This window comes from Apteryx rowi, unplaced genomic scaffold, assembly GCF_003343035.1.
Source record: "Apteryx rowi isolate R43461 unplaced genomic scaffold, aptRow1 scaffold_168, whole genome shotgun sequence".
NCBI lineage: Eukaryota > Metazoa > Chordata > Aves > Apterygiformes > Apterygidae > Apteryx > Apteryx rowi.
In genome coordinates, this window is record NW_020447952.1 from 798,601 (window position 1) to 825,330 (window position 26,730).

A 26,730-nucleotide genomic window follows, 5' to 3' on the forward strand; every position below is an offset into this window, starting at 1 on the left:
CTAACTGCTGGTTTTGAAGGCTTTGCCTGTCTGCCTGGGAGAAAAGGTGTTTTCAGACCAGAGTTAACATCATTGGTCTGCACTTTATGCAGTTCTCCTGGTTAGTACAGCGACTCAAACTTTAGCTAGAGAAGCCTTTTTTTTTTTACTTCTACCTGAATCCTTCCTGACTGGTCTGAGTTCTCAGCTTTAAGGTTACTGTGTGCACAAAGACCAACATTTTACAGGTAGGTTGGAACTTCAACATCTGCTTTAAACATTTCCCTGTGACAATGTGCAGCTAGCATCAATGCTCACTGGAATGTTATAGCAACATAATGGAATCTACTTAGCTACAGATGAATAGTTTTAAGCTATAAAAAAAAAACAAAAAAACAAAAAAAATTACTAAAAGATGCAAGCAAATTCTCAAATCACAGCAGCCCTATGGCATCAAAGGTTCCAGTGGAGATGTGGGTGCTGATCTCATCTTGCAGGCTCCTTTCTGTTCCTAGCCAAGACAGGGACCAGGAACAGTTCCTGTTTCTCATCAAGACTTTATCTGGTTGACACCTGGGATGAAAAAGGAAGGAGTCATTAACTTAAGTACAAATATTATGTCCTTCAGGTTCCCTGCCTGTAGTAAAAGGGGTTGTGTTGTTTCTGTTTAACTATTGGCATATAAAGCCAACACCCTTCATCTCTGGGGGATGGAGAGAGCTAACCAGTGCCCTGAGTGGTATTGCACCTCGGTACCTAATTCTTCCTTGGAACTTTCAGCTAACTATCAAACATGCTAAGGTCACCTCTGAAGCAGCATTAAAGATTTCTGTCTTTTCTTTCTCTCCATCCGCACTTGTTTACTGCCTTGCAGCCAGGAGCTGGTAGAGGCAGAGTTCTCAGTTTTAACATGCTTCCCCACCTGAACATGACCAAGAACAGGAAGTAAAGCTCYGATCCAGCCCCTTTTCTGCAGCTACATATGGAGTCAGAATTCATTCTCTCCTCAGTAGCAGTGCTGCTGAGGCTGCCCCTAGATCAGACAGATCTTTCTCAGATAGCCTGCTTGGTTTGCAAGAACTGCTCCCCCCCGCACACACCCCACAACCAATTTCAGATACAGCTTGGCTAGGGGAGGCAGCAAGAGGTAAAGAGGACTAAGTTTGCAGGTGCATGTTGAATTCAGGCTCAGGCTGAATTCTCCAAATTAACAAGCCAGGAGATACTCTTGCTCCCTCCTACACTAGCRTGGCAGAGTAAGGAGGAGTGGGAATTCACAAGCAAGGTGCGTAGCTGCAGTTCCTCACAGGATGATTATCATCTATTATGCATTATCTTATGTAGGTCAGATGCTGGCTGGGTAGTTTTGTCGTGCACATCTCTGCTCTCTGAAAGAGGAATTGAGGCCTCTTTCTGAAGAGCTTATACAACACTGGCACTGGCACTTGCAAGACAAAGTTAGCTGTGCTCTCTGCAAGGCCTGAGCATCAGAGGAGAAAGCGCAAGTCATATTCCCAGTATTTAGATGAAGCCTTACCACTGTTAGTTGTCCATTTTTGGCTTTAAAGATCTGAGGCTCCTGCCCAACAGTGAAAATCATTGTCCCTTCCTTCCCAGAGCCAACACGAAACTGAAGACTGCATGTACACAGAGAATTACTCATTAGATTTTTTCCTCACAATAGGCTTTACTCTAAGCCCCCCTTATTTCTGTTCCCTTGGCAAATCTTGTTAGATTAGAAGATCAGAACCCTCCTGCTTAGGTAAATTTCCTAAACAATTGCATTATACCACACAACCCAGAAGGATTTGATGAATGGAGCATGCCTGCCTGGTCTGGGCATTAGAACCTTTCCTGGTGCAATTAAGCTTTAGAAGATAAGCAGATCTGGTCTGGAGAAAACTATTGAATACACGGAATCTAATTACAATTGAAATGCAAAGGCTAGAGAGAAAAGCTGGAATAGACGTACAGGTTTCATATGACAGTTTCAATTTATGTATAGATTTAAGAGACAGACTGCATCACCTGTCATTAGCTTGGTGGTGTGGCTAAGAAGGTTCCTGTGTTCAGCAGTCACATTTTAGGGCCTTTTGAATCTTCTAGGGAGAGGAGCATTTTTCCTGAAATGACCTGCAGGCTTAGCCCACCAGGCTTCTCACAGCTGGTTCTGATGAGACCCATTGTAAAACCACTAGTCCCACAAACCTCATGCACAGGTCACATGAGTAGGAGACTGGTGGGTACAGCCAGATCCAACAGGTCTGCTTGTAATGCTACAACAGTAGGCGGGGGAAAGCGTTTTCAAAGTAGTCACCTATTAGCAACTTTGTTTTTCAGTAGATGGATCATGGGCAACTCTTGGAGCAGCACACCTAACTACATGCAATCACAACCATCATGGAAGCAAGCTTTGTTAGAATTGGTAATGGGTTGTAATGATTTTTAATATACTCTCCTCCAGTGCGTCCCACCTTGTTTCCCCAGCACCAATGAAAAGAAGTCACCAGAACAGCTGTGCTACTGCAACAGATCTCTAATCAGCTTACAGGGCAGTGTCTGCTGCTGTGACGTAAATAGCTTTGACCCAAGTAGTCCAGACCTAAAAGTCTTTAAAGCAGATTCTTACACAAAATAGAGCCTGCACAATTCTATCCATTCTACATCATTTCTTACCTTCCCTGCACAACTTTAACAAGATTTTGCTTATTGGCCAGCATGCAGAGTTTAGTGACTGTTTCAAAGATATGCTCACATTGAAGTATCACATCTCCCTGGAAACAAGAAAGAGGCAAAAAGTCATCTGGTGTTACACCAGTGCGTAAGCTACTCAACAGTTCTTCGTTTGGGGAAACTCCTTTCTGATGCTAGAGTAGTGACTGTTGTACAGAAATGACCAACAACTACATATCAACTACAAATGATCACATACAAGTTTGATTTGTTAAAAAAAAACAAAAACAAAAACAAAAAAACCCCCTCACTTTCCTAGGGCTATTTAGGATTTACAGCAACTTTGGTTCTAACAAAGAAAGTGAACGCTTTCATAATGAGGCAACAAGAATTTAAAGGACTAGTGGATCTACAGTATTAGTAAACATCAGTAATGACGTATCTGAGTATTTCATAGAAAAATATTAGAACCGTTGGCTACAAGACCTTGTTTCTAACCACAAGCACACAGTAGCTACGTTTCAACTTTCTACCTTCTGTTTGTTGTCCTCAGGAACATGAATGACTACAATTCCATCACTCAGGTTACTGGTAGAAATGCCTTCAAAAGAAACACAAGAGTTAGAGGAAAAACAACCAAAGACAGTTATACAACGTGATCAGCATCTACCCAGTTTAAGGAGGGCACTGTTCTTGCAATGGCAGTGACTCAAGCTCTGTCCTGTTTGTAGGAGGAAGTCATATTCCTGACTGTACCGTTGTACGTGTGAAGGAAGTATATTCCCCAACTTAGACACCTTCAAAGAATTAGCATAGTTTTATTGCTTTAAGTCTTCAGAATACATTCTGTAGATYGCTAACTGTCATCCATTTACCCAAAACACATTTGTATTTAAGTATGATTCATTAAATGTTTGGCCAGACCTTTCCATATTATCTATGCATCCATGAAACTGGTATAATTGGTGTTCTTCTGAGGTGAAATTTCTATTCCCACTGAAAAACGGTTTCCCTGTCCCTCCTCAACCACCATTTGATTCTAGTAGACAGATCTATTTCCCTAATCCAARCAAAAAGTGACCATAAGAGTGCAGAGGTGATAGCCTAAGACCCATTACTGCTGAACATTTATGAACAGAAAGGTTCYGAGGGGTGAATGAAACAAGAGTTGGTACTTGCTTTTCAGATRAGGCTGTGTCTATAAAAACGTAGTAGGGCTCTGCTCTAAAATACAGCAGTAGATTGTTACAGTAAAGGAGGAGGGATAAAGTGCAGATTCTACCCCCGGACTGTAGTTCAGTCCAGTTGCAAGATTAAAACAATACCTATGAAATATGGTAAGAAAGTTCCCTGCCCCCCCAATCATTTCAGCATAAAAAGAAGTCCTCATACTCTTAAGTATTTCAAGGTACTATGTCCTCCTGCTCTTAAATATTTTAAGAAACTGCATGCTGATGTGCAGACTCTTTAGCCAGCCCACAGGAAAGAGTGTTGTCAAGTAAAACACTTCTTCAAGGGTCTTTGAAAGACCAAGTTTCAGAAGTTTGTCTTTTCACCCTCAAGTTCATTGATGGAAAGGAAAATCCAACAGTGACTTACACCATTACCTTTCAAAGTGGCATAGTCTATTTTTTGTTTGATCTTGGCCATTTCTACCACATAAGCTGCGGACTGGGTCAGAACAAGTAGCCGTTCTCGTGCTTTGAAGCCATTCCTGTCRTATTTTACCACAGGGGTCACGTACTGAAAACAACAAGTTAGTGTTAGTATTTCTCACTATAGCAGGGCTCTGCACTGCAGGCAGGTCAGGAACAAGCAAGCAACACTGCTCTGCGGAGCTGCGATCTACAGCTTACAGTGGCCATTGCCACTACCCGCTTATAATCTTGTTTCTTTGTGCTTTGAAATTCAGATGGTAGAATCATATTTTGAGAAAACGGTTTGCCTGTGCCCTCTATGCCGTAATCATGGGAAGTGCATTGCATGCACCTGCACCTCTACTGCCCATTATAGTTCAACCAGGAATGATGCTTGTTAAGCTGTTATTAACAAACAGACTTAAAATAATCTTTTTGTCGCGGTGTATTTTGAGACCTGTCTCCAGTTAAAAAGCAAAGACATGAYTGCTACTACACTGCTACTCAGCTCTCTGCCCTGCCACCTAGCAATGGCTTCCAGACTGCCGCAGGCATCAAGGCTCACTCCAAGTCTGTGGCTGGCTGCCAGGACTCTGGAACACAGCTGGTTCAAGAGCAGCAGTGCCTGCTGACGGGCTGCTAAATTCCAGTTTTCTTTACTTACCTTGATCTTCTCACCATGGATTAGCTGCAATACTTTGGGGTTTATATCATTCTCYTCTAAGAAGCAAACCAGAAAGACACAAACTGAGGGTAGGCAATGGAATGCTCACACCCCTACCAGCAAAAAGCTAAACAGCTACATGAGTTGTCTTAATCCCGTTAATCTGTGTCCCGTTGGTACAGTACACTCCCTTCTAAATTGAGTGTTCATGTCCAACTCTTCCTAAACCTGTCTCGGTGATTTTTCTGCCTGAAAGTAACTCACAGCATGAGTTACTTGACTTTTCCAATAGTGAACCCAGATTTTCACCCACCACCCACTGTCCTTGCACCCTACCAGAACTTCCAGAGCCTTCTCTGTGCCATTAGGACTCTTTTCTCATCCTTTCTATGTGCTTAGCACTGACTATACAGATTCACAAGATTCATCTCTCCTCCCCCAACAGCCCCARTCCTTGGGATCAGATCCCCTACAGCTAGCAATGTTGCACTGCAGTGTCTCAGCTCAGCGTCCCTGCTCCATTCAGCATGGTGAAGGTAGGTCCCAGATCACTCCCAGCCTATGTGGGATTTCACCCGCGTTTATRGCTCTCTGTCCCAAGAAGGATTCCAGATACGCCCAGTTTGAGAACAAAGTCTAGCAGATTGACTGACAGTGACCACTAAACATGACAGGGCAATGGAATTCCAATGGTATGGACCGAATCCAGCAGGAGAGGCTGCCTCTCACAGATAGGGACTCCTCTTGGAAACTGAATCTATTTTATCAGGCAGGATTTTCCTGAGCAAGGACCACATCCTTCAGGAGGTTTGTGTACTCACTTAGTCGGGTATCCATGAAAGGCTGGTTTATGCTCTGCAGGTAGCCCTCCTTCTTCCCTCTGAAAACGGCACTTGCTACAACTTTTTGCYGCAACTGTTTTAAGAAGGAACACCCTTTACCATCTTAGGGTTTCTCCATTAATAACATCAGCAGTTATAATGCAGGCATCATTGCTAGACAATATTATCCTTTGACTCATGCAATATCTAACTGACTCATGCCACATTCTTCATCGTTAGTTTATTCCTGCACTACAACACACAGAGGTAGTAGGGGCAAATAGTCTTGCAGATCCTTTCTTATTTATGGATCTATTCTGTTTATATGAGATGCAGTTATAGTGCCGTAAAATTGAGACCTGCACATCTGTAGAATTGCACTGCACATTTCAAGTGCCACTGAAATGCGAACACTGGACTCCAGCCTCAGAAGCGTTTGTTCAGTGTAAGGAGCAGTGGCCTCTTAAAAGGTACAGTTTGTGTTACAGATAATTCACTGAAGAGCACATAAGAGGTGCACAATGTTTTAACTTGCATGTTCACATTCCACATATTAGTTACCTGTACTTTCCTCTCAGCAGTAACTCCTCGGCAGTATTTTCTTACTAGGTTCCTAATACAGATTTTCTGCAGCATCTCAGATGTCTACGAAAAAAAAAAAGTTGCGCAAACAGCTTCTGCTGCAGCCCTAAAAATAGCTTGCAACAGACAAACATTTGTTAACATCTAGTCAGAAATCCAGTAGTCATTTGACAGGACAGTACATTTCAGCTCTTGCAGCCTAGAGCCCCACCTACAGAACAGCTTTCTGTTCATGCCTATACGACAGCTGAAAGGCAGGACACCAAGCGGCTGAATTATTACTGGAGTTACTGAAAGCAGCAAATAGCATCTGTCACCAGCATATGAGCCTACAGCACAGAGCAGGTAGCATGCCATTAGCATTGCTCTTCATGTTACCTTCAGGTTTAGCTTTTCAATTTCCTCTATCCACCTGATCTTCTGAGCACTGGCTACAGCCAGTGTGGGAGTGATCTTTCTATCCTTGATCTAGTCTAAGAGCAGGGTCAAAGGGACAGTAAAAAGTGTCAGCAGCCGTTTCTAAATGAAAGTTCTGCTGGAAGCAATTTAAGCTTGTCCAGCTTGTGCACTGAGGATGCCTGTTCTGACAAAGCCTAAACATAAGATGAAAGGCTACAAGTTTCTATCTGTGCTGCAAGTTTAAAAGGTTGCAGGATTTTGTCTTTAACTGACCTCATGAGTTCACTTTTCTGATGCTGCACCTTCGTTCCTGTTGCTGAAAACAAAGCATTAAGCTTCCTCCTTTCCCTCAGGAACTTAAGTGACAGTGACATTCCTCCTACTTCCTTCCTCCCCTCACCCATACAAATGATCCTGGGGTCTTTCAAAGGATCTGCAATCATGTCTGAAGAGAGGACAAGCCAGCAGATCACTGCTCTTTCATTCATGAAGTGTAAATACAAGTGACCATATAACAGAAGCCATCTTCATCGCTCACCAAACCTGCAATGAAACTCACCTCTTCTAGGATAGAAGGAGGCTGGAGCCAGCTCTTGTCCAAGACATTTTTTGGAACATGGTCTCTGAGCTTCATAAAGTAGGTATATTGCACAAGCCGTACAAATTCAATGTTCTCTGGGCAAAGAGGTTTTCTTCGATTGATGAAGCCATTTATGAATCTACAGAAAATATCCCCAAACAGAACTTACATGTTATGTTCAGAAATCAATGAAAATGAAAGGGAAATCATAAAAGGCAGGCAACAGGCTAATAGATCACTGACACTTGGGTGCAGTCACCTGTATTACAGTAATGAAAATCTTAAGCTTTGCAATATGTCAAACATTAATAAAATTTTCCAAGTTCCATTGATCAAAATACAGTGATTTGGAGTTTAAAAGGAAGATCAAATCCACTTCTGAAGCAGTATTCAAGAGCTCAGCTTAAGGGAGTGGAGAGGGAAGATCGTATATGAGGAGAATGGACAAGCTTGCAAAAATCGGTTTGGAGATCCTCTGGGATATACCACTGAACTAGAAGAGTAACAGGAATTTGCACAAGTAGATCAGGAAATTCATGAATAGGTGACAGGCATTTCTGATCAAGCCCATCTGGCAACCATCCTGGTAACTACAACAGTAGCTTAGAAATAGGCATGAAGGAAGTGATTTTGATTYACTGTACTGTCAGTACTCTGGGCTTGCTGTCCAGAGACTGTCACCACACTGTGACCCTCCCCACAACCACCATACAGTGATATTTACTTCCTGATTATCTGAACAGCCCATGTCCTCTTCTTGGCCTCTTTCCGCGCCAGTGCCCCTCGCCAGCAAGCCTCCAGCTTGATAGCTGCAAGAATTAATCAGGTCCTTGTATTAGCATTAGAGGTCCTATGTCATGGTATCCTGTGAATTCATGGAGCAGAAATTATAACTAGCTCTTTTGCAGCTCTTCTCATCAGCCGATCTTTACAGTAAGAAGTTGAGAACATTTTGTTCTCCACAGTAACTGGCTGATCCAGCATCACCTGTATTGTAGAGCTCAACCTCGCAGCAGTGCCTGACCTTGTCGCCATTCAGGTTCCCACTGTATCCTATATACAGCAAGCAACCTATCCTAGGAAGCTGGTCTTTTAACCTGCAGTATTATATAACAGCCTGTCCATTTGTGATCAAGCAGTTTTAATTCCCTAGCAAGCTAGAGGAGCTCTTAAAACATAAGGAAGAAAAAAAAAAAAAAAATTAAAACAAGTATCTTAAAACATCCCTACATGCACAGCAGAGGGTGCTGCTGCCCCACAGAACYGGCTGCAGTTCTGAAGAGAGGCCAAGAGGAGCACATGGTGTGAGGAGTGGAGAGGAGTAAAGAGACTTCTTAGAGCACTCTTCATACAGCTGTCGTCTGCACCTGAACCTAAATCCACAGCCCTGTGGGGAAGCTGGAAGTGCTGTCTGCAGCAAAATGGATTCATGACCTTGCAAAGCTGCAACTCTGACTGAAAAATTTAGCCCTAAAAACAGAACCCTTGATTCCAAAGCCTGTACCTGCTGCTCTCTTCTTCTGGTACTCTCTCTTCCCAAGGCGTCCTTTATACTTGGCCTGTAGTCTTGAAACTGGAAAAAAAGTAGAGAAACATTGCTTGTACCTACAGGATCACAGCATTTAGGAGCTCTGCTCCCAAACTCTTAGTGAGAAATTCCTTCAGACACCAGGTGTCAGTCACGGCCATGGAGAGTCCTGCACAATCACTGCATACAGAACTAAGGGGCCAAAACACCAGTGAAACAGGAACATAAATAACCTGAATAGGAAAATATGCCCTTAATCTGCACTATGCATTTCAAGCAGGTACAAAAAGGTAACACTAGGATGCCCAGTTTACAAGACAGGTGCTGTCCCAATCCTGGGTGAAAAGTACTTATTGCATCTAGACGTGCACAGTGTTACTAGTATGACCAAGGGGACGAAGCAGCAAGGAGCTCTAAAGCAGTGATGTATCCAGAACTCAAGCAATATAGCTAGTGATTTCCCCCATCCTGAAAAGAGACTAACACAGAAAGTTTCCTGGGACTCTCCACGGCTAGGCAGACTAGGGGCCTCAGCTCTCAGCAGGGTGCGTCTGTTACCTGAATCTGGAGCTCAGAATCCACAATATAGTTCAGTCAGCCTCTGCTTTTTAGTCTATATGATAAAGGGAACTGAAACCATACCTAGCAGGTGCTTTCTGATTTCAAATGCATCTTCAGTAGCAAACAGAGTCTTTGGGAAACGAATGAATATTTTGGTTCTGAAAAAGAGACCGTGAACAGCTTATTCATAGTGAGCCATCATTTCAGCTGCTCTAATTGGGCTAAGTCCTCCAACTAGCTGTAGTACTGAGAAGTTACATCTCTTTCCATAACTACTTCTCCTCATTCACCTAGCTCACACATCCTGTCAAGCACTTTTTCCAAAGGGCAGCAGGGAGAGGGAAGGAAGCAAAGCAGAAATAGTTACTGCACAAGACCTCAGTGGCCTTGGATGGAGCAGCATGGAGAGCTCTGCTTACATATGACTTGTAATTTTCAACACTGGGATTYCTGCAAGTTTCCCAGGAGTTGTGGAGCTCAGGATAAACAACTGAAACCCAGTGAAAAAAGGCTTCCTTTTCTTGGCTATAATTCTAGCCAATTAATACACAGATTCTGTTGGCCACAGGTCAAGTAAGAGAACCCTGACTGGCGCATGTCTTGTCTGGCAGGAAAAGGACAAAGTTGTGGTTCAGGAGTGGTTGCAAAGGCATTAAAAAAAGTTCCCAGGCCTAAGACAGGCAAGTTGCCTCAGGCTGTCCAAGCATGTACAGGACAGGGATGTAAGAAGACCTGGAACTGAAGCAAGGCAGCCCATCTCTTCTAACCCAGAGATGGAAGTAACTAGGCTAGATTCAAGCTTCCATGGAGATATGAAGGAGTGAATAAACAGGAAATCTATGCATATTGGCTTTTTACTTATGCCCTTGCTCTGTGTGTTGTATGCCTTTGGGGTTAGTCTACTTTGGCTTGTTTTAAAGAAATCACTAATCAGAAGTTGTCAGATTTCCAGACCCAGGCAGGTCTGCCCAGTTCACATGGTCAAAGAGGAGCCAAGCTTAAGGGGTCTGTTCACACATCAGGAAAGTAGGGCATGGTGGCTTGCATTTGGGGACAGAACAGACTACCAAATACAGCATGCACTATGCATCTGACAAGCAGAGATCACAGCCAGAGAAAGGAACCTTACCTTCCTAATTTGTATTCCTCAGGCTTGTAACCAATATGCTTTATGAGCCTCTCCACACCCTCAGCTGCTGGCCCATGCCAGTGTGGCCAGGTAGCTGGACACAGGGACTTATACCTAAAAGATCAGCAAGACATCAACACAAACCAGTTCAGGTTTAAGGGATACCCTCCTCCCCCAAAGTACTACTGCTTTATTCAAGGCAGATGATGTCAAAGCAGATTGAAAAGGATACAGAAAAGGGGAAGAAAAAAAAAAACCCAAAAAACAAAAAAACCCACACCCCACGTACAACATCCACCCACAAAAAAACTAAACCAAAAAACCTTTGGAGATTACATGTTTTGAAATGGGGGGGGGAGGGGAATACACATCTGCTGATATCTACACATCTCAGATCACTGGGACTTGACATTTAAAAAACCCTTGCTCTGAAGGCCCTCATGGGAGCACCTTGCAAGGAATAAGGGAGGGCAGGTTCCTCTTGGCTAGAGGGTAGAACAGCTCCATTTACCTTTGCAAGAAGTGTTCATACTTCCGCCGGTATGCGAAGCCAGCCCGTCTCACCCGCAAGTGCTCCATCAGTCCCAGGTACTTCACCTGATGTCGGATCAGGTAATCATCAAACTTCCCTGTAGCAAGCACACACATAGTCACTGGTAAATACTATCAGTAAAAGCTCATTCACTGTTCCACATGCTGGGACAGAAAACAGGAGAAAGGAATTAAATCCATGATTACCCAGGGTGACTTCTTGGCTGCTGACTTAACCAAGAAATATTTTTTTGTCTGCTGTACCAAGCTAAAGCTAAGCTAAGGCCTCCCCTTTCTTCATTCCCTTATCTCAACTGCACGTTCAGCCCAATACCTTACCAGGCTCCTTGTTTTCGTTAGGTTTAATGCATCGAACATAAGACGGTTCCTTGGACATCAGTATTTCTATTAGACTCGTAAGGCTGTTTTTGAACTGGGTTGCAACCTAAAAAGACATTGACAACCTCTCTTAGCTTTGGAACTCAACCACTACATTGAAATCAACTCATTCACTGCACCAATCTCAGACTGCAAGTTAAAAGCTGATCTATGCATTATTACCACAAAGAGTTTTAGAAGCATAGCTAACTATAAGTTATCTGGACAGGGTGCTTAGCTGGAATATCTGAATCTCTGCCATGCAGCTGGACACGCAAGGTAGCCCTTCAGAAACTAACAACTGCTGGATGCTATGCATAGAGCTCTTTTTAGAATGATACATTAATAACAATATTAAGATGTGTCACATTGCTAGCTGCTGTCTAAGCAGTAACTATTCAGGAAGCTAGCAGGAGTGTAACACCAGCAAAAAATTCCACTGAATTCAGGACTAAGGACAGAAATGGAGGCTAAATCATGTGTCAGGAACCTAAGTTTATATTTAAAGTTAGGACTAAAGATGAAACTTACAGTTTCTGGCCTTCTCCTGTTGTCTAGTTCTGATAGCAAAAAGCAGTCTCTAACGATGCCATTTTTAGAGTTGCACAGCACCTAAAACAGGATAAATGAAAAGCTGCCACATTTAGCAGGCATGATATTCCTAAATGCGATGTGTCTAAGCTGAAACAGCACAGCTGTAAGGACATTCAGCACTAAAAATTATTGCTTGAATTTCTCTGCTAAGAGTCACAAAGATCTAAAACTAGAAGTGATCTCTCCAGTCATCTGTTTTGACTTCTTTCACATGCATAGAATCATCRCTAGATGTCACACATATCTCTTAGAAGGACAATGAATTCTGTATTAAAGACTGATCTACAGAGTTTAAGGCTAGAAGAAGCCTAACTTCTTACATCCAAGTCCTCTTAATTGCGTCAGCCCAGATCCAGCCCAGTCAATGACTGAACCATGTAGCTGCTATGGCTCTTACTGAACATCTGCAAGACAGATTTTTTCATTGGTTTTGTTTCAGCCAAGGATAATCCCTTCAGATCTAGACAGGCTCCATGCAAATACCTAAAGAACCCAGCTAAGGAGAAATCCRTGTTCCTGTTTGCCACAGAGGTAAAGCACATCTTCTGCAAAACATCTCTTTGCTTCAAGAAAGGTAGCTTACAAGAACAGCATCCCCTTTGTGTTCTCACCTCTTTCAGGTTTCTGTACAGGAGATCATTATTCTTCTCAAGAAATCCTGAAAGGAAAAAAAAAGAAGTTTCAATTCTTCTTGGAGGCCACACTCTCAAGCATAGAAGTCTCAGGAGCCTGAAGAGGAGATCTCCAACTTTGCTAGGAGGCAGTTGTATACTTCTACATCAAGAACCTCAACACATTAGTAGGCCTGCAACCCTCCCCACAGCCCATTCTGGCTCTCAGTGGATACGGTTAGAACATGATGGTGAACTTCATTTATTGACCTAATGAGATATCACCATTTCCTGCTGTAGCCATTATCAAACAAAACTTGAAGAACAGATATTTTCTTGAGTCTGACTCCATTCAGTGGCAGCCTTTTTGCTCTAGGAGCAGAGTCAAGCCAACACAGTTAGAATTTGTGTGTCCACAGCTCAGTGCAGATAAGTATCAATCCTGCAAAAACATTAAGATTCTGCAGCAGGAGAATATTAATTTATCTGGATTTTCCTTCTGAAAATTTAGACCCTGGGAATTCACACTGCATTCACATTTTAAACTATTGAGTAAGAATACCTTTAGAAGGCAGATGTTTTATAATTCATCTTCATGTCAGGTTAGTATTTCCCACATTGGTTTAAATGCTCAAGTAACTTCTAGACTGACATTCTGTTCATACTCACCAACAGCACAGTAAGTGACTTCTCCTGCRTAGTGAAGGAGACGGAAATCCACCCAGTCAATTGATTTCCGTGTTTTCTGATCTGCAAGTTTGCGACTGCAGAAAGACACAAGAAGAAAAAATGGCAAATAGACTTCTTCAGCTTGTAGGAATTCACTTGCACAAAAAGCAGCTGTATGACAGATAGGAACAGATTTTAAATAGACTTCCTCCAACACGGTTCTGACTATAGAGTTATGGCCCATAATCAGAGAATTATCCACCTGTCCATTCTGAACAACTAAAAGCAGAAGTCAGTGCTGAAAAACAAGAGTCATCTATTACCACAGAAGAAAAATATTTACGATCTATCTATTGTTTGGAAATGATTGCTCATTCTGGAGGTATTAAGATTTCCTTTTATAACATTTATTTAAATATATTGTCATCTTATACATGCTAAAAATATCACCAGCTTCCTCAGTTTCAGACTGAAACCAGGAGGGAAAGATTGCTTGAGATATTTTGCCCCAGAACAAAAATTGAAGTTTTCCATAGTAGGAAAATTTTAGAATGAAGGGCTCCTGGARGAGAGAGAAGAGAAGGGGGAGGGGGGAAGGAGTTAACTGCACAGTTTAAGTTTCAGCTGTCTAAACTGCACAGAGTTGTGTATCACAATAGTACAATAGTATATTAAAATTTCCTTCAAAGTGTATTGCCAAATACAGACCTGTATAAGCAAGTAGCTCTAGCACTCCTATTTAAAGCTTTTMACTAGACAGAACAGTATTAAGACACACTGTGGTGACAAGGAATTTGGCTACATGTTTTCATTTCATTGTAATGAACTTCAGAGATCTAAAAACACAGTGTATTGTAAACAGTAAATTCAGTAGCTTGACTCTGAACTGATGACTAGTCAGAGTTTTTCATTAGGCTTCTGYTAAGAACTGCCAGAACAATCTAGCATGAATGTGTTAATTGGCCACTAGAACTGAATCCACAAATACTATAAATTAAGTATTTACTAAAATGCCACATGTTTGGGAGATTCTAGCAAGAGCATATTTCTTCCCTACTCCTACTCCTCACACCTATCAAGACAGACTCTTGAAAGGTATTTATGTGCACTTCACAGCCTGGGCCTTTAGCTCCTCTCCACAGTATATTCAACTTTCCCTGAAGTCAGTGGGGGTCAAAGTCACCTACAATTCACAGGATTAATCCCCAATTTTTATACAGGACACAAATGTGGAATGAAACCAAACTCAAAGATCAGCAACCCACTGGCAAAAAGACAGAAATTCCCCCTCCCGTAATACCCCAGGTCATACTCTACCAGGGTAGCTCACTACAATAGTAGATGGGCTGCTCATCTTGATTTTCTTTGGTACTAAGAAAGTGTTCCCTCCCTGTAACAGAGTATTGGGGAGGTCCTTGGGAGGGGTTTCCTTTGTGGTAGGATACAGAGCATAAGTGCATACGTCACGAAATGGGCATGATCTCCTACTTTCTCTTCCAGCTTTTCCAAGAAGCTCAAATCAGTTGCTTCACCAGGACGTAAACATTCTTCATCCTGAAACAGCAAACAGCAGATCAAAATTCTGTTCTGAACAACCTGCAAATAACAGCCAACCCTCCTCTTTATTAATAATTTAGTATAACATTGTTACACAAAACCAAAGACCTTTGTTATAATTTGAAATGAGTTCTACTTTATACAAGCAATTTCCTGGTTAAATAAGAGATTGGTTTTTCTGTTTCAAATAGAACTGTCAAGTTAAATCAAATTAAGTCAAATCTGATTTTTCTTTTTTTCTCTCCAAATCAGCAATGCCCTGCCTCGTCCCTTATCACTTATAGCCCATTTAAGCAAAAATGACAGTGTGAGAGATGATATTATTGGACACCAAAATCCAGAAGGACCTAAAGGACTCTTTGGTCTGGATGAATCACACAGTTAGAAGAGAGTATTCTGCAAGCAGAATCCTCTCTTCTAACTCAAGAAACAACTCCTACTACTCCCACAAATATTCTGTGTGTAGAAAAGCTTTGCCTGAAAGAACAATCATTGTAATATGATACTAACGCTAAGCTTCAATAGCACCCTCTCTGGCTTACAGTGTACTAACCATTTGTCTTCTGTATTGAGGTGATGAAAATTCTCCTCTTTGTCAGCGAGTCAGTGGTAGTGGCAAGGCAAAGTTTAATTTTAAGTTTGGTTACAAGTTTCTACAGGAAGCATACTAGATTTCTTACTAATTAGTGTTTGTATTCTAGAACACATCATGGTAATTAGCTTTTGTGCTTAGTCTCCCTGTGCATATTTAGTTAGGGCAAAAAGGGTTACTCTGTGCTGCAGAACAGTCTTCGTATTAAAGGATCTGGAGAGCTGCCTTCAGCCTCTCCCATTTCTCATCCTCTTCCTGTTAAGGCACAAAGAGGGTCTCATTTGGACCAGTGGCTTAGGAGCACTTGCATGCATCTAAAGAGCAAGGAAACAAGGGTAAGATCAGTAGCTCAGGAGGTAGGCAGCTCTCAGGTTTCTCTTTACTAGCTGAAGGCTTCTGAGTCATTAGACATCAAGCCTAGCAAGTCATATAAGCAAACAACAAATGTGATGAGCTGTCCTCTTTCATCTTTATAAGAGCCAGGATATCTGGCTTCAGATGGCATGGAGAAGCCATGGCTAGGAGACGTATTCCTGGTGTTCTGCAATCCCCTAATGCAATACTGGCAGTCAGGAAGGGCTGTGAATGGTACTCAGAAAAGGCTTGGGTCCCATCCCTGGTACTGGCTATGGCCAGCTAGGTAGCTTTGGGCACCTCACTTCTGTCCACTATTGCCCCAGTTTGTCTCTAGGCAAAAAGTGAAGAGAATGGTCTAGACCTCCCTTATGAAGCACTCAGAGTTGCTGTGCAAGCACAATGCTTTCTCCAAAATCCACAACTCGTTAGCAAGCAAGTATTCTGCCCTGATCTTCTGGGTCTTTGCTTTCAAGGTCTATTTGTTTACATTCTGAATAATGCAGACCCCTCACATAATTAGAGGAAAAAAATTATATATGATTGTGAGGTATGCACAATAAGACACAGGCATTATAATTTAAATAGCACAAACTCTGTTCTTACCAGAATGGAGATTATTCCTTTATGTTTCTGCTCAACCAAGTCACAGATGATCTTGTTGTTAAAATATGGAATTGGTTCCCACTGGAATTAGGAAGAAAAAGGAAGAACAGTTTTAGAGAAGGTCTTTTCCTGCGCAGTTTTTCAGTTCTTTGGAGCTAGATTCTCTGGTCCTACTGAAGATTAGTGTAGGGAATTGGAACTATCCAGGCTGCTGGAGAAAAGATGGCAGCACAGTGAATTATCACCTGACACAGTCTTCCCCCTTTCAGCAGCCCAGACCATTCTCTTATTCCCTACGCTAGGGCACTCAATCCTTCAGTCTCTTTTGCACTGTAGATCTCTTATTTCTACAGGGACATTTTCACTGCTGACCTTTTGAGTTTTGGGGAATGTCCTGTTCCTGTCTTAGATAGCGTAAATTAAGTCCAGGCTTAACTACATTGGAAAAAAAAGGTTACAAAATAAGAGCCACAGTCATCTTGTACTTCCCACATTAATAATGCAAAGATGAACTGTCCAGATTTGGGAATGAAAGGGTCTGCTGGGTAGAAAGAGCTCAAGACATACTGAAGCAGAACAGACTCACATAGGAAGTAGTCTTTAAAATGGGAATATAAATATACACAGAGGATAGTTTTACACATGGGCAGAAGGCAACAGGGCAAATAAAAAACAAGTTGTCATTTTCATTGATGATCAACAGCATTCAGCATAATGGCTGTTCAAGGAGAACAAGGGAGTAATAAATTACCTCTATTCCTTCCAGCTCATATTCCTCCTGCTCTGCTTTCAAGGTCATCTCGATCAACAGCTGCTGAAGCTTCTCATTGCAGTAATTAATGCAGAACTGCTCAAAGCTTCACAGAGTGGTTAAACGAGCATTAGTCCAAGTATTTCATGGGCATAGTTTTATTCCTTCCCCCACTCACCACCCATTCTTTTCCAATCAAACAGACCACTTCTATACAGATTAAACCCCATGATGTTTTATAAAAAGAGCTAAAGGATTTTTTTAAGCACCTGCTCCCTTTTCCCTACCTACCCCTTAAAACTGTAACCAGATCAGAGAGCTCTGAGGGGGGGGGGGGAAGTGGTCAGTCCCTTCTTCCTCTCTGCTAGACATGAACCTTTTCAGCTGTGCTGCAATCCTGAAGTCCCAGCACCTTCCCAGGATGCTGGACCAGATATCAGAGAGCTCATTCAGGTCAGAAATACCAACTTTGGCAGCTGATATTGTTGGCAATTTTGCAATACCTTTCACCTGAAAGCACATTGGGGGCCTGAAATCCTTAAGACTGACAGAACTGTGTTTGAACAAAGCAAGCTATTTTCTATGTGTTTGTGGCTTTCAAAGCTTTAAAGTTTCCTCATTTAACAGTGTATATATGGCATACATTCTTTCTACACTGTTGTACCGATGGCTCAAATCCAGGCAAGCAATCTGAGCTAAAGCTTTCATCATGGAGCTGAGCTAATTTGGTGCATTTCAGATTATGCACTCACCTGTAGCTTGTCTTGCTGGGCTAAGACTAAGCTCAAGGAACTATGTAGTACTTCAGCACACACTCACACCAGCATGAGGACAGATTACCCCAGCCCCAGGAGCTGTTACCTGTTTGTGTCCAGTACTTCAAATCCATAGATATCCAGGAGACCAATAACAGTTTTCCGGGTTGAATCCTGTCAAAGACACCATTTTTCCTTAGTGAGCTGCTGCTTCAGCTGATGTTCCTTCCCTGCATGTTTCATATTGCTTTCTTCACTTTAAATTTTAATCTCTTAATTGTCCTTCTTCGGACAGCTTCATGTCATGTGCCAATAGAGTAACCACATTCAAGCACGCAATGCACTGCCCAGGCTATTTAACACATCATCTCCCACATTCCACACCTAACTAAACACAGTTTTCCAACTCGGTGCTCTGGGATGCCCCTGCATCAACTACCAAGTGTTTAAGATATTTGGTGATGAATGCTGCCAGGTCTCATTCTAGAAAGACTATTCAGTGTGTTAGAAGTACATAGGACACTAGAGAAGAAACCAACCTTGTTGGCTAGAGAGCCATTAATTTTGTTGACTAGCCAAGTGAAAGTGCGCCCATAAATCGCCTTCGCTACTGCATCCCGAGCATAGAATGCCAGGTCCACATTCAATGGGCTTAGGACCTAGAAGAAATTAAGGTATGCCAGACATGATAAACAAACACAGCTGATCAGAGTCAGCTTCTGCAAATCTAGTTCACAGTTCTGGATTGGAGAACAGGCAGTTATTGTATTCCACAGCACAGTGTTCAGCCTATTTGAACTGTAATTATCTACAACTTTATTTAGCATCAGTGTTATTGCAGCCTGGTGTATCTCCAGCTTTAGACCTCTTCTCAGCTCCACTAGGAAAGTTTGCACTTGGTCCTAACACATGATGGCTGTGAACACCTCCCACTCAACTGTCCATACAAAGCAGTTTTGACTGGGTCAGAGATTAGTTCTTGGGGGGGGGGTTATTATTATTATTTTTAAAAAACACAGAGCTTCAGTTTACTTTATATCCCATCCTTTGTGGGGCAAGAGATCACCAAAAAAATAATAGGAGTTGATGTTTGCCCTAAAGTATTAACATTTTTTATACTTTAATTTGAAGAAACTTTCACTAGTGTATATGGCCCTCCATATGACACACAAAGGCAAGATAGAAAGGCAGCCACGTGCTAGCAGGATTGATTGGAGACTACCAAATTTAGGAAAGGAGGGAGAAGTCTTCTGACTTCCATTTATTTCTTCTTTTTCTTTTAATCTTATTACAAAATGCTCAAAGAATAGTTTATACCAGTGTTTTCCTCTGTTTACGCAGCCCAGTTTCCCAGGAAGAACTCCAGGGACTAAACAAAAGGAAGTTATTTGGCTCAAACACATGGCTACCTGCAAGTCTCTCATTATTGACTTTTTAAATATGAGGTTATTACCTCATTCATCAATAAAGACTCTAATAATGGGAATATATTTTTAGTTTAAAGTCTCAGGCTAACAGAGGAATGCAATATGGATGAGGAGAAAGACAGTCAGAGTGATCTGGTTTTACTGTGACACTTAAGAACAGAGCTCCTCATCTGTCACTAACACTAGATAAGGCTGGCTTCCAGCTGGCTGGAGTCACACTGGTCTAGTCAATACCTCCTCAGATCTGGCTTCAATCTTCCGATTGGTGAGAGCTTCCTGCAGAATCGACAAATGCACACCCAGTAGCTGCAGAGAAAGAAATACTTGTACTCAAAATATGACCAGCAGTCTCCTGCTTAAATAAGTAGCACGGTGTGAGGAGGAAATGGTTTTCCTATGAACTAAAACCACTTTTCTGTGAAGGCATAACCCCCCATTATCCATTCTCATTCATTTCTGGAAAGTAACGGCATTCGTAGATCATAATTACGCTCATCACTGAGCAACAGTAAGCAAGAAAATTTCAGAGAGATGCTGATGCTCATTCAAGTGTTCTCTCACTCTGGGCTATGGAAAAAAAGATGCCCTACAACTCAAAATAATTTATAGTAAGAGCTGGGTATTTATACAGCAGTCATTCTGCTTCTAGGAACAGATTTTTTTTTTCTTCTCCATTAGGAGACAAAGAAACAGCAGGATTAAGGCTTTCTTAGTAGCACTTGTAATACTGACACTGTCTGAGAGGAGAGAGATACCTTTGAGATCCACTTGATCTGAGTGCCGTTGCGAATGATGGCATGTCCATTGCTATCTTCTTCAAACTGAATGTTCCCAAAGTGCAGGACACTGGCAACAACTCCAAAGAGATGCTAATAACAAGAGATGAACTATTAAAAAACAGTTTCCTACAGCTCTGTGGGATGGTACTGATCTTCGCTGTTCATGCTGATAAAGCATGGCTAGGCTGAAGGAAGCGAGTTAGACGACCAGTTTCAGAGACATGCTACCATCAGTTGCCATCATGCTGTATCAAACAATAGAGCTCTTCTCCCACCTGCTCCCCACCTCCCAAAAAAGGCTGTGCAATTCCATTCTTAACACCTCTCCCAAGCAAGGATGTTTCTATCACTTTTAGAGAGAAATAGCAGTCCTTTCCTTACTTAAATCCCCTTTGGTAGGCTCAGTCCCCTTTATTGTGTATACCTCTGTATCTTTTTCAGTGAAGTCAATGATAGAAAAAGCTTTGCGGACTATTTTCCAGTCATTCTTGTCATTAATAGAAAACACTTTGGCACATCGACCCTATACAGTAAAAGAAAGATAATTAGTACAATTCACTGGTAAAGCAATTGTAACATCAACAAGCACAGTCTTGCCTAGGCATAACACTTTCTTCTCCAATTTTCTCAGCTTGTTTAGATGCAGTTTGGAACTGTTTAGCTATAGCAATTGGTTTCACTTTTGCTAATCTAGAACATGACTCATTTGATCACGTCTTTCAGCAACAATTACTTAAAACATGGAGTCTAGACAGTGATGATTATAAAATGGCTAAGCTTTGAGAAGAGCTTAGGCTTAAAGTCATCTACTGTGTTAAYAATAATAATATCTTGTGCCCAAATATTCTTCTTCATCAAGGAAGAAACTCCAACAMCACTACTATGAACGGTATACTGCATTTTATGAACCTGTACAATATGAATGAAAGTCTAAATCCTGAGAAACTCATTTTATACCAGAGTCTTACAAAGGACTCTTAGAAGAGGTGCCTTTATACAAAGCATAGCTTGCTGTCATAAAAGTAGTGATTTTTTTTTTTTTTTTTTATTCTGCTGGCCTTGCTGTCACTGGGCCATATTGGCCAAGAGCTTGTTTCTATTCCCACAGTTATATCAGTGGATCCAATGAAAGATATTATCCCTTATAAACCATTTATCACTTGCATCCTTAGACCATCACAGCTTGAACAGTTACTGCTACAAAAACAACCAGGGTAGAATGCTGTACAACAATCCCAGAGCAAACATCTTTGCAAACAATCTGTCTGCAAGTTTCGCTATAATAGGATGCACAGCGGGTTCTCTTAGCAGTTCACCAGTGCATAGTCTTAACAAGTGAAGAAAACTGCATTTTCAGATCCCTACAGTTCCAGATGTAAAATGCAGACAGAGACAAATTCTCACTAACCTGTATGAGATAAGAGTACTTCTGGGGGTTGCGCTCCAGCCCAAGCCAGCAAAGAAGATCCTTGTCTCCACCCTCCAGTAACTGGTAGAAAATATGGAAATTCCTCTCTCCATGGTTTTGATGGACAACTCGGGATTTCTCAATTAGGTAACTGAGGATGTGCCCTCCTACTGGAGCTCCCTAGGAAAATAAACCAGATCAACACCAAAAAATATAAATAACATTCTTGTTCCCAGGTGCGGAGAAACAGCCATCACAAGGAACAGTGTCAGGAGGAGCATATCTGTTGTTATTTATCTGGTGTCTTTCTCTTTGTTTAAAAGTTTCCAACAGCAGTATATGCTGTATCCAAGGAGTTTGCTGTCCTTCTAATAACTTGTGCTTTACAGCAATCTATACTAGCTTTCCACTGAGTACAGGCAGTGTTGCCAGTAATGCAGAAAGCTTTCAAGATATATAACTAGTCACCTCACTCACAGAATGCAAGACCTGTAAAAATGAGGTCAGAAATCTGCAGTGTAAGTAACCCTTAATCAATAAATCTTATGCTGCCTGGTAAGTGTCCAAGAGGTTCACTGATACAGCTTGTTTTAATATTGGTCCATTAAGTTTGTTCTCACCTTAAAATCAAATTGGATATCCATGTATTTCCCAAATCTACTCGAGTTGTCATTACGCAGAGTTTTTGCATTTCCAAAAGCCTACGGATGAATAGATAAATCAAGTCACTTCTCATCTTACTGAGAACCTAACACCCAAGACAGGACAAAGTTCTAGTAACAAAGACTTGCTGCATCAGTTGGGTCCTAGTACTGAATCTAGTGAGATTAAAGAACTATAAACTAACGTATTTCTCTAGCTTTAATCTGGAATTCAGCTACACACACTATAGCTCTTTTTTGTATCATCTGTAACTGAAGCCAGGAAGAATTGGTATATGGTGTACAGATTCCTTGTACTCTCAGTTTCAGCTACCTTACACATCAGCCTTGAAACTTGTGAAACTGCACTTTGATATTTATGCTCCATTCACTGAATTGCCTTTCTACAGCCCTGCCCATACATTCCACTGAGTGGCATCCATCCGCTCACATGCCGCATATTCTGTACTTTCAGTTATCTTTGCCTGCTGGTTCTTGGAGTACACATATGTATCAAGGGCTTACATTAAGTTATTGTCACTCTTGATAAGGAACATTTCAGTCAACCAGTCTAAGATACGTGATCGTAGGGGACCAACCAAAGAACAAATATTGGCAGGTCAGTTTGTGCCAGCTTCCTCTTCCCAGCCAGAGAGCTCTGACCAGGATTTCAGCAATAACTGCCGTCAGCAGCATTTTGGCTACTCACCTTTTTGCACATTAAGCTTTTAATGGGACAGGCACAGGTGCTCAAAGAGGTTTCAGTAATTTGTACATTCATTAAGTGATCTCTACCATTTCCTATTTCTTTTGTGGAACTTGTTAACTATGTCCTGTTTCTATAGCATTTGCCTTATGGGAAGGGATGAACTATTTTAATACTATGGAAGACATTGTAGCATAAAACCCTCCAGTAGAAAAACAAGTTTGAATTCCTAAATATCCAGTGATATTAAATCCTAAGAATTCTGTCAGAGGTTGTGCTACCAAGAGGCTGAATTTCTGTTCCCTGCAAGCACGAAAAAATGTAAAATTGGAGGCCATCTGTGAGTGTAAGTGTGTACACACACATCATAGATGCCAACACTTCTGTATTGTGAACTTATTTATTTTACCTCCAGAACGGGATTGGAAAGTAGTAGACGATCACGGACTATTTGCAGCTGTTCTGTAGTTGGACAGGTTACTGCATAATACTGCAAGATCTTCTTTGAAGCTTCTGTTTTCCCAGCTCCGCTCTCCCCAGAGATGAGGATGAAATGATTGTTGTATTCACTGCACATTACCCGGTAGGCATTGTCAGCTATGGCATATCTGCACAAGAATCACAAGAAATATTCAGATGAGAAGTGTGCATTAGAAATGGTGACTCCCTTCTCTAAAGCAGACAAGCCAGTTTTGATTTCTGCACAAGGAAAATCTCAACTTCTGCATAAAAAGACAGACACAAAGTTAATCAATAATGGAGCCTTCACCAAATTTGCCAATGGGGCAGGGAACCAAACCAAAACAAACACCCCAAACACACCCCACAAAAACACAACAACTTCCTGCCACCAAAAGGTGAAATTCTGGCTCAGAATTCTGAAGTTTGTATTTCTTTCCCTCCTGGGAAGTCCAAGTGGAGGCAGCTCACAAGCACTGTGCTTATCTTTTGATCGCCTGCACTGACACAGGGCCTCAGAGGGCAGGGCAAGACAACATGAATGTTCTGGACAACTGAAAGAAAAGATACTGGACTTGCACATGCACACAGACTAGACCATATACAGTACCAGCACCAGTCTGGATAGTAACTTCCAGACTATTTCTCAGAGTCTCTTCACCTACAACTTCCCGACATCACCTCTGCAATCCTTCGCTTCCCTTTCATTCTCATGGTCAGCTGCAAGAGAGAGACGAATACTTCCCTACCTACAGAAAGGTATGAATATCAGCATTCACCAAACCTATGGACTCTGGATACACAACCTTGTTGCTAGTGCATGACATTACAGAGACAATCCAGGATATTAGTTTATACTGAAACCCTAGAGGTTCTACTTACAGATGTGGTGGCAGTTCAAAAAAGTTTACCCCTCGATAAAGCTGCATCTGTGTCATTGTGTAGATATCCAGCTCTTTGTAAGGGTTGACAGATACAAGAAGGGTACCAATATATGTCTACAGGGGGAAAGAATAACAGCTCCTGAAAATCGAGTACATCAGAACAAACAAAAACAACCAGGAAAGATGGCACAGAACTTGTTATGGAAAAAAAAAAAAAACAAAAAACACAGGCTTCACTATTTCCAAGCCCCAAAGCCAACACTAAACTTCTTTCAAAACCTACCCATTTAAGAGTGAAGTTGAACGACGAACGCAAGCTTAGAGCCTCACATTTTTAATTAAAAGTTCTTGATATCTCATGATGCTTGTGGGATTTTTTCCCTGCTTGGATTAAAATGAATATAATAATGCATTAACTATACCAGCTCTGTTTTACTAAGTCTTTGGAAATGACCAATAACTAATACTCTGAAGGAAAGCTAAATAGGATACCTATCTATTCCATAAACAAATGTTCAACACAGGAAATTCCTTGCTGACCATGAAAGGTGATCAAATAACACATTTTAGGACACAAACTACCTTTTCTATAATTTGTATATACTTTCAGCATGTCAAAGTAGCCCTGTTCTACCTTCACCGCTCTCCTTTAATGCCTTCCATTAGTGTCATGCAAATATCAGTCCTACTTACAAAGCACGTGTTTGGAAGTTGTCATTGGGTTTTCCCCCCACCCCAGCTACTGCTCTAAGTCAATATGTAGCCTTAGGGCTGTTGAGAAAGTGAAGATGGCTGTGAAGGCTTCTCAGGTTACCCTATGAAGTACTCGGCACTTCTCTGAGAGGTCAGGTATAACATTCAGTGCTGCCTTGCTTTCAAACATGGTGTTTCACTTTCCCATTCCTTTACTATCTAATGCATATAATTTGGATCTTTGTAAGGAAACCAGGATGCTAAGGAAACCATTAGCTAAAATGGACAGACTACTATTGAATAATCACTCTGTTTGTTACCACGAACATCTAAACAAGGCTTATTGTCTCAGAGCACGAGGAAACCAACGCTGGGAAGTACATTTATTCTCTGTATCAATAATTCTTTCTGCCTCTGCAGCATTACCTTATGTCCCACCTAGATGTGCAACAATTTCAATATATACATATATCTACAGCTCTTCCTCGATTGACTAGCAAGGCTACACTTAAGACATTTAACTTACAATAGGCTACAGGAATTCGTAAGATCAGCACTGATGCTAAAACACGCAGACTTACATAGATGAGATTCTCTTGATATCGCTTGCGAAGATTGTTCAGGAAAGCAGTCTCACTGGTGTGAGAATCCAGGAGCACGAAGTCCTGCACCCCAACTCTGTCCCGGGCTATCAGAGCCCCTTCCATGTTTGCGTCAGCGTTATCTTCCACCTCTTCCTTCTACAATACAAAGATTACATGAAGAGTTCACAGTGTTAGGAGAGAGCTGATAGTGACCCTTAGGGTCAGTTAAGTGACTTCCTTCCTCACTGCTCAAGGCCAAAACAACTTTGCACAGATCGTTCCCAAGAGACAGTTATCCAAGCTGTTATCAACAACTCTCACAAAGATGGGAGTTTCACACCATGCGAGTTTGCACTCTAACATCTTTACAATCAAGAAGTCTGAGGCTCATCACTACAATCAGAGAGGAAGACTAAAGTTTCCAGACAGCCCTGGATATTAGAACAGCCGTTTAAAACGAACCTAGCTCTGAAGATCCAGTCATGATCTTGGATAGTTTATTAATTTAGACAAAGCAGTTTCAAGCACAAAGTTGGCAGGTAACAGTGGAAGATACTATACAGGTTGTTAAAAACACCTGCAACTACTTAACACAGATATAATTATAAAAACAGACAGTCCCTAGATAAAGCTGCATTTGACTTGATCTTTTGGAAAAAAATAAAAATAAATAATCCCACAATACTACACTGAATAAGACTGTTTCATTATTATTAATGCCGTCCACAAGCAGATCAAAGTCAACTTTTAGATTTGGGCAGCAGATGTCTCCACACACCAGCAAGAGATCTGTGCAGTGAGATGCTCTGTTTGATAGAACTGCAATTAAATAGTGATTTGAAATAACAGTTACACCTTTACTGGCATTCCCTTTTCTCAAAAGGCTGAAGGTTGCAAAAAGAAAGTCACTGACAAAATGTCATAATTTCCTTGCATGCTCTACTCCTGACCCTTCATGGAAGTTGACTTTATGTTGAAAATATTTCTCTCTGTTGAAGATCAAGCTCATGTTCCACAGGCTATGTAAGAATTAACTGCATGTTAACTATTAAAGTAAATCAAGCTGATAATTTCATGCTAGCAGATAGGCAAACAGGATATTCTTTATTCTATAGTAATAAGTGTGCCATATATTATTATTAAACAAAAATTACCTAGTTAGGAGAAGACTTCCTACTCCAATGCATAAAATACTTTC

The 26,730-nt window shown here is 41.4% G+C and overlaps 1 protein-coding gene across 1 annotated transcript; it reads right to left on the reverse strand.

Moving 5' to 3' along the window:
* Nucleotides 1-519: 519 nt before the first annotated feature.
* Nucleotides 520-25,682, reverse strand: MYO1H (myosin IH). The gene is made up of 31 exons (XM_026060338.1): nucleotides 25,530-25,682; nucleotides 24,254-24,369; nucleotides 23,322-23,520; nucleotides 22,186-22,266; nucleotides 21,566-21,745; nucleotides 20,582-20,680; nucleotides 20,134-20,247; nucleotides 19,613-19,684; nucleotides 18,491-18,610; nucleotides 18,058-18,125; nucleotides 17,197-17,302; nucleotides 16,446-16,526; nucleotides 14,799-14,890; nucleotides 13,337-13,431; nucleotides 12,668-12,714; nucleotides 11,994-12,074; nucleotides 11,424-11,529; nucleotides 11,065-11,182; nucleotides 10,554-10,667; nucleotides 9,506-9,582; nucleotides 8,840-8,908; nucleotides 8,060-8,144; nucleotides 7,315-7,474; nucleotides 6,336-6,419; nucleotides 5,775-5,868; nucleotides 4,954-5,009; nucleotides 4,260-4,395; nucleotides 3,186-3,253; nucleotides 2,656-2,753; nucleotides 1,517-1,616; nucleotides 520-552 (listed from the first exon to the last, which is right to left on the reverse strand). Exons 1-31 carry the CDS (start codon nucleotides 25,653-25,655, stop codon nucleotides 538-540), a joined length of 3,057 nt encoding a protein of 1,018 aa, XP_025916123.1. The 5' UTR covers nucleotides 25,656-25,682; the 3' UTR covers nucleotides 520-537.
* Nucleotides 25,683-26,730: the final 1,048 nt, after the last annotated feature.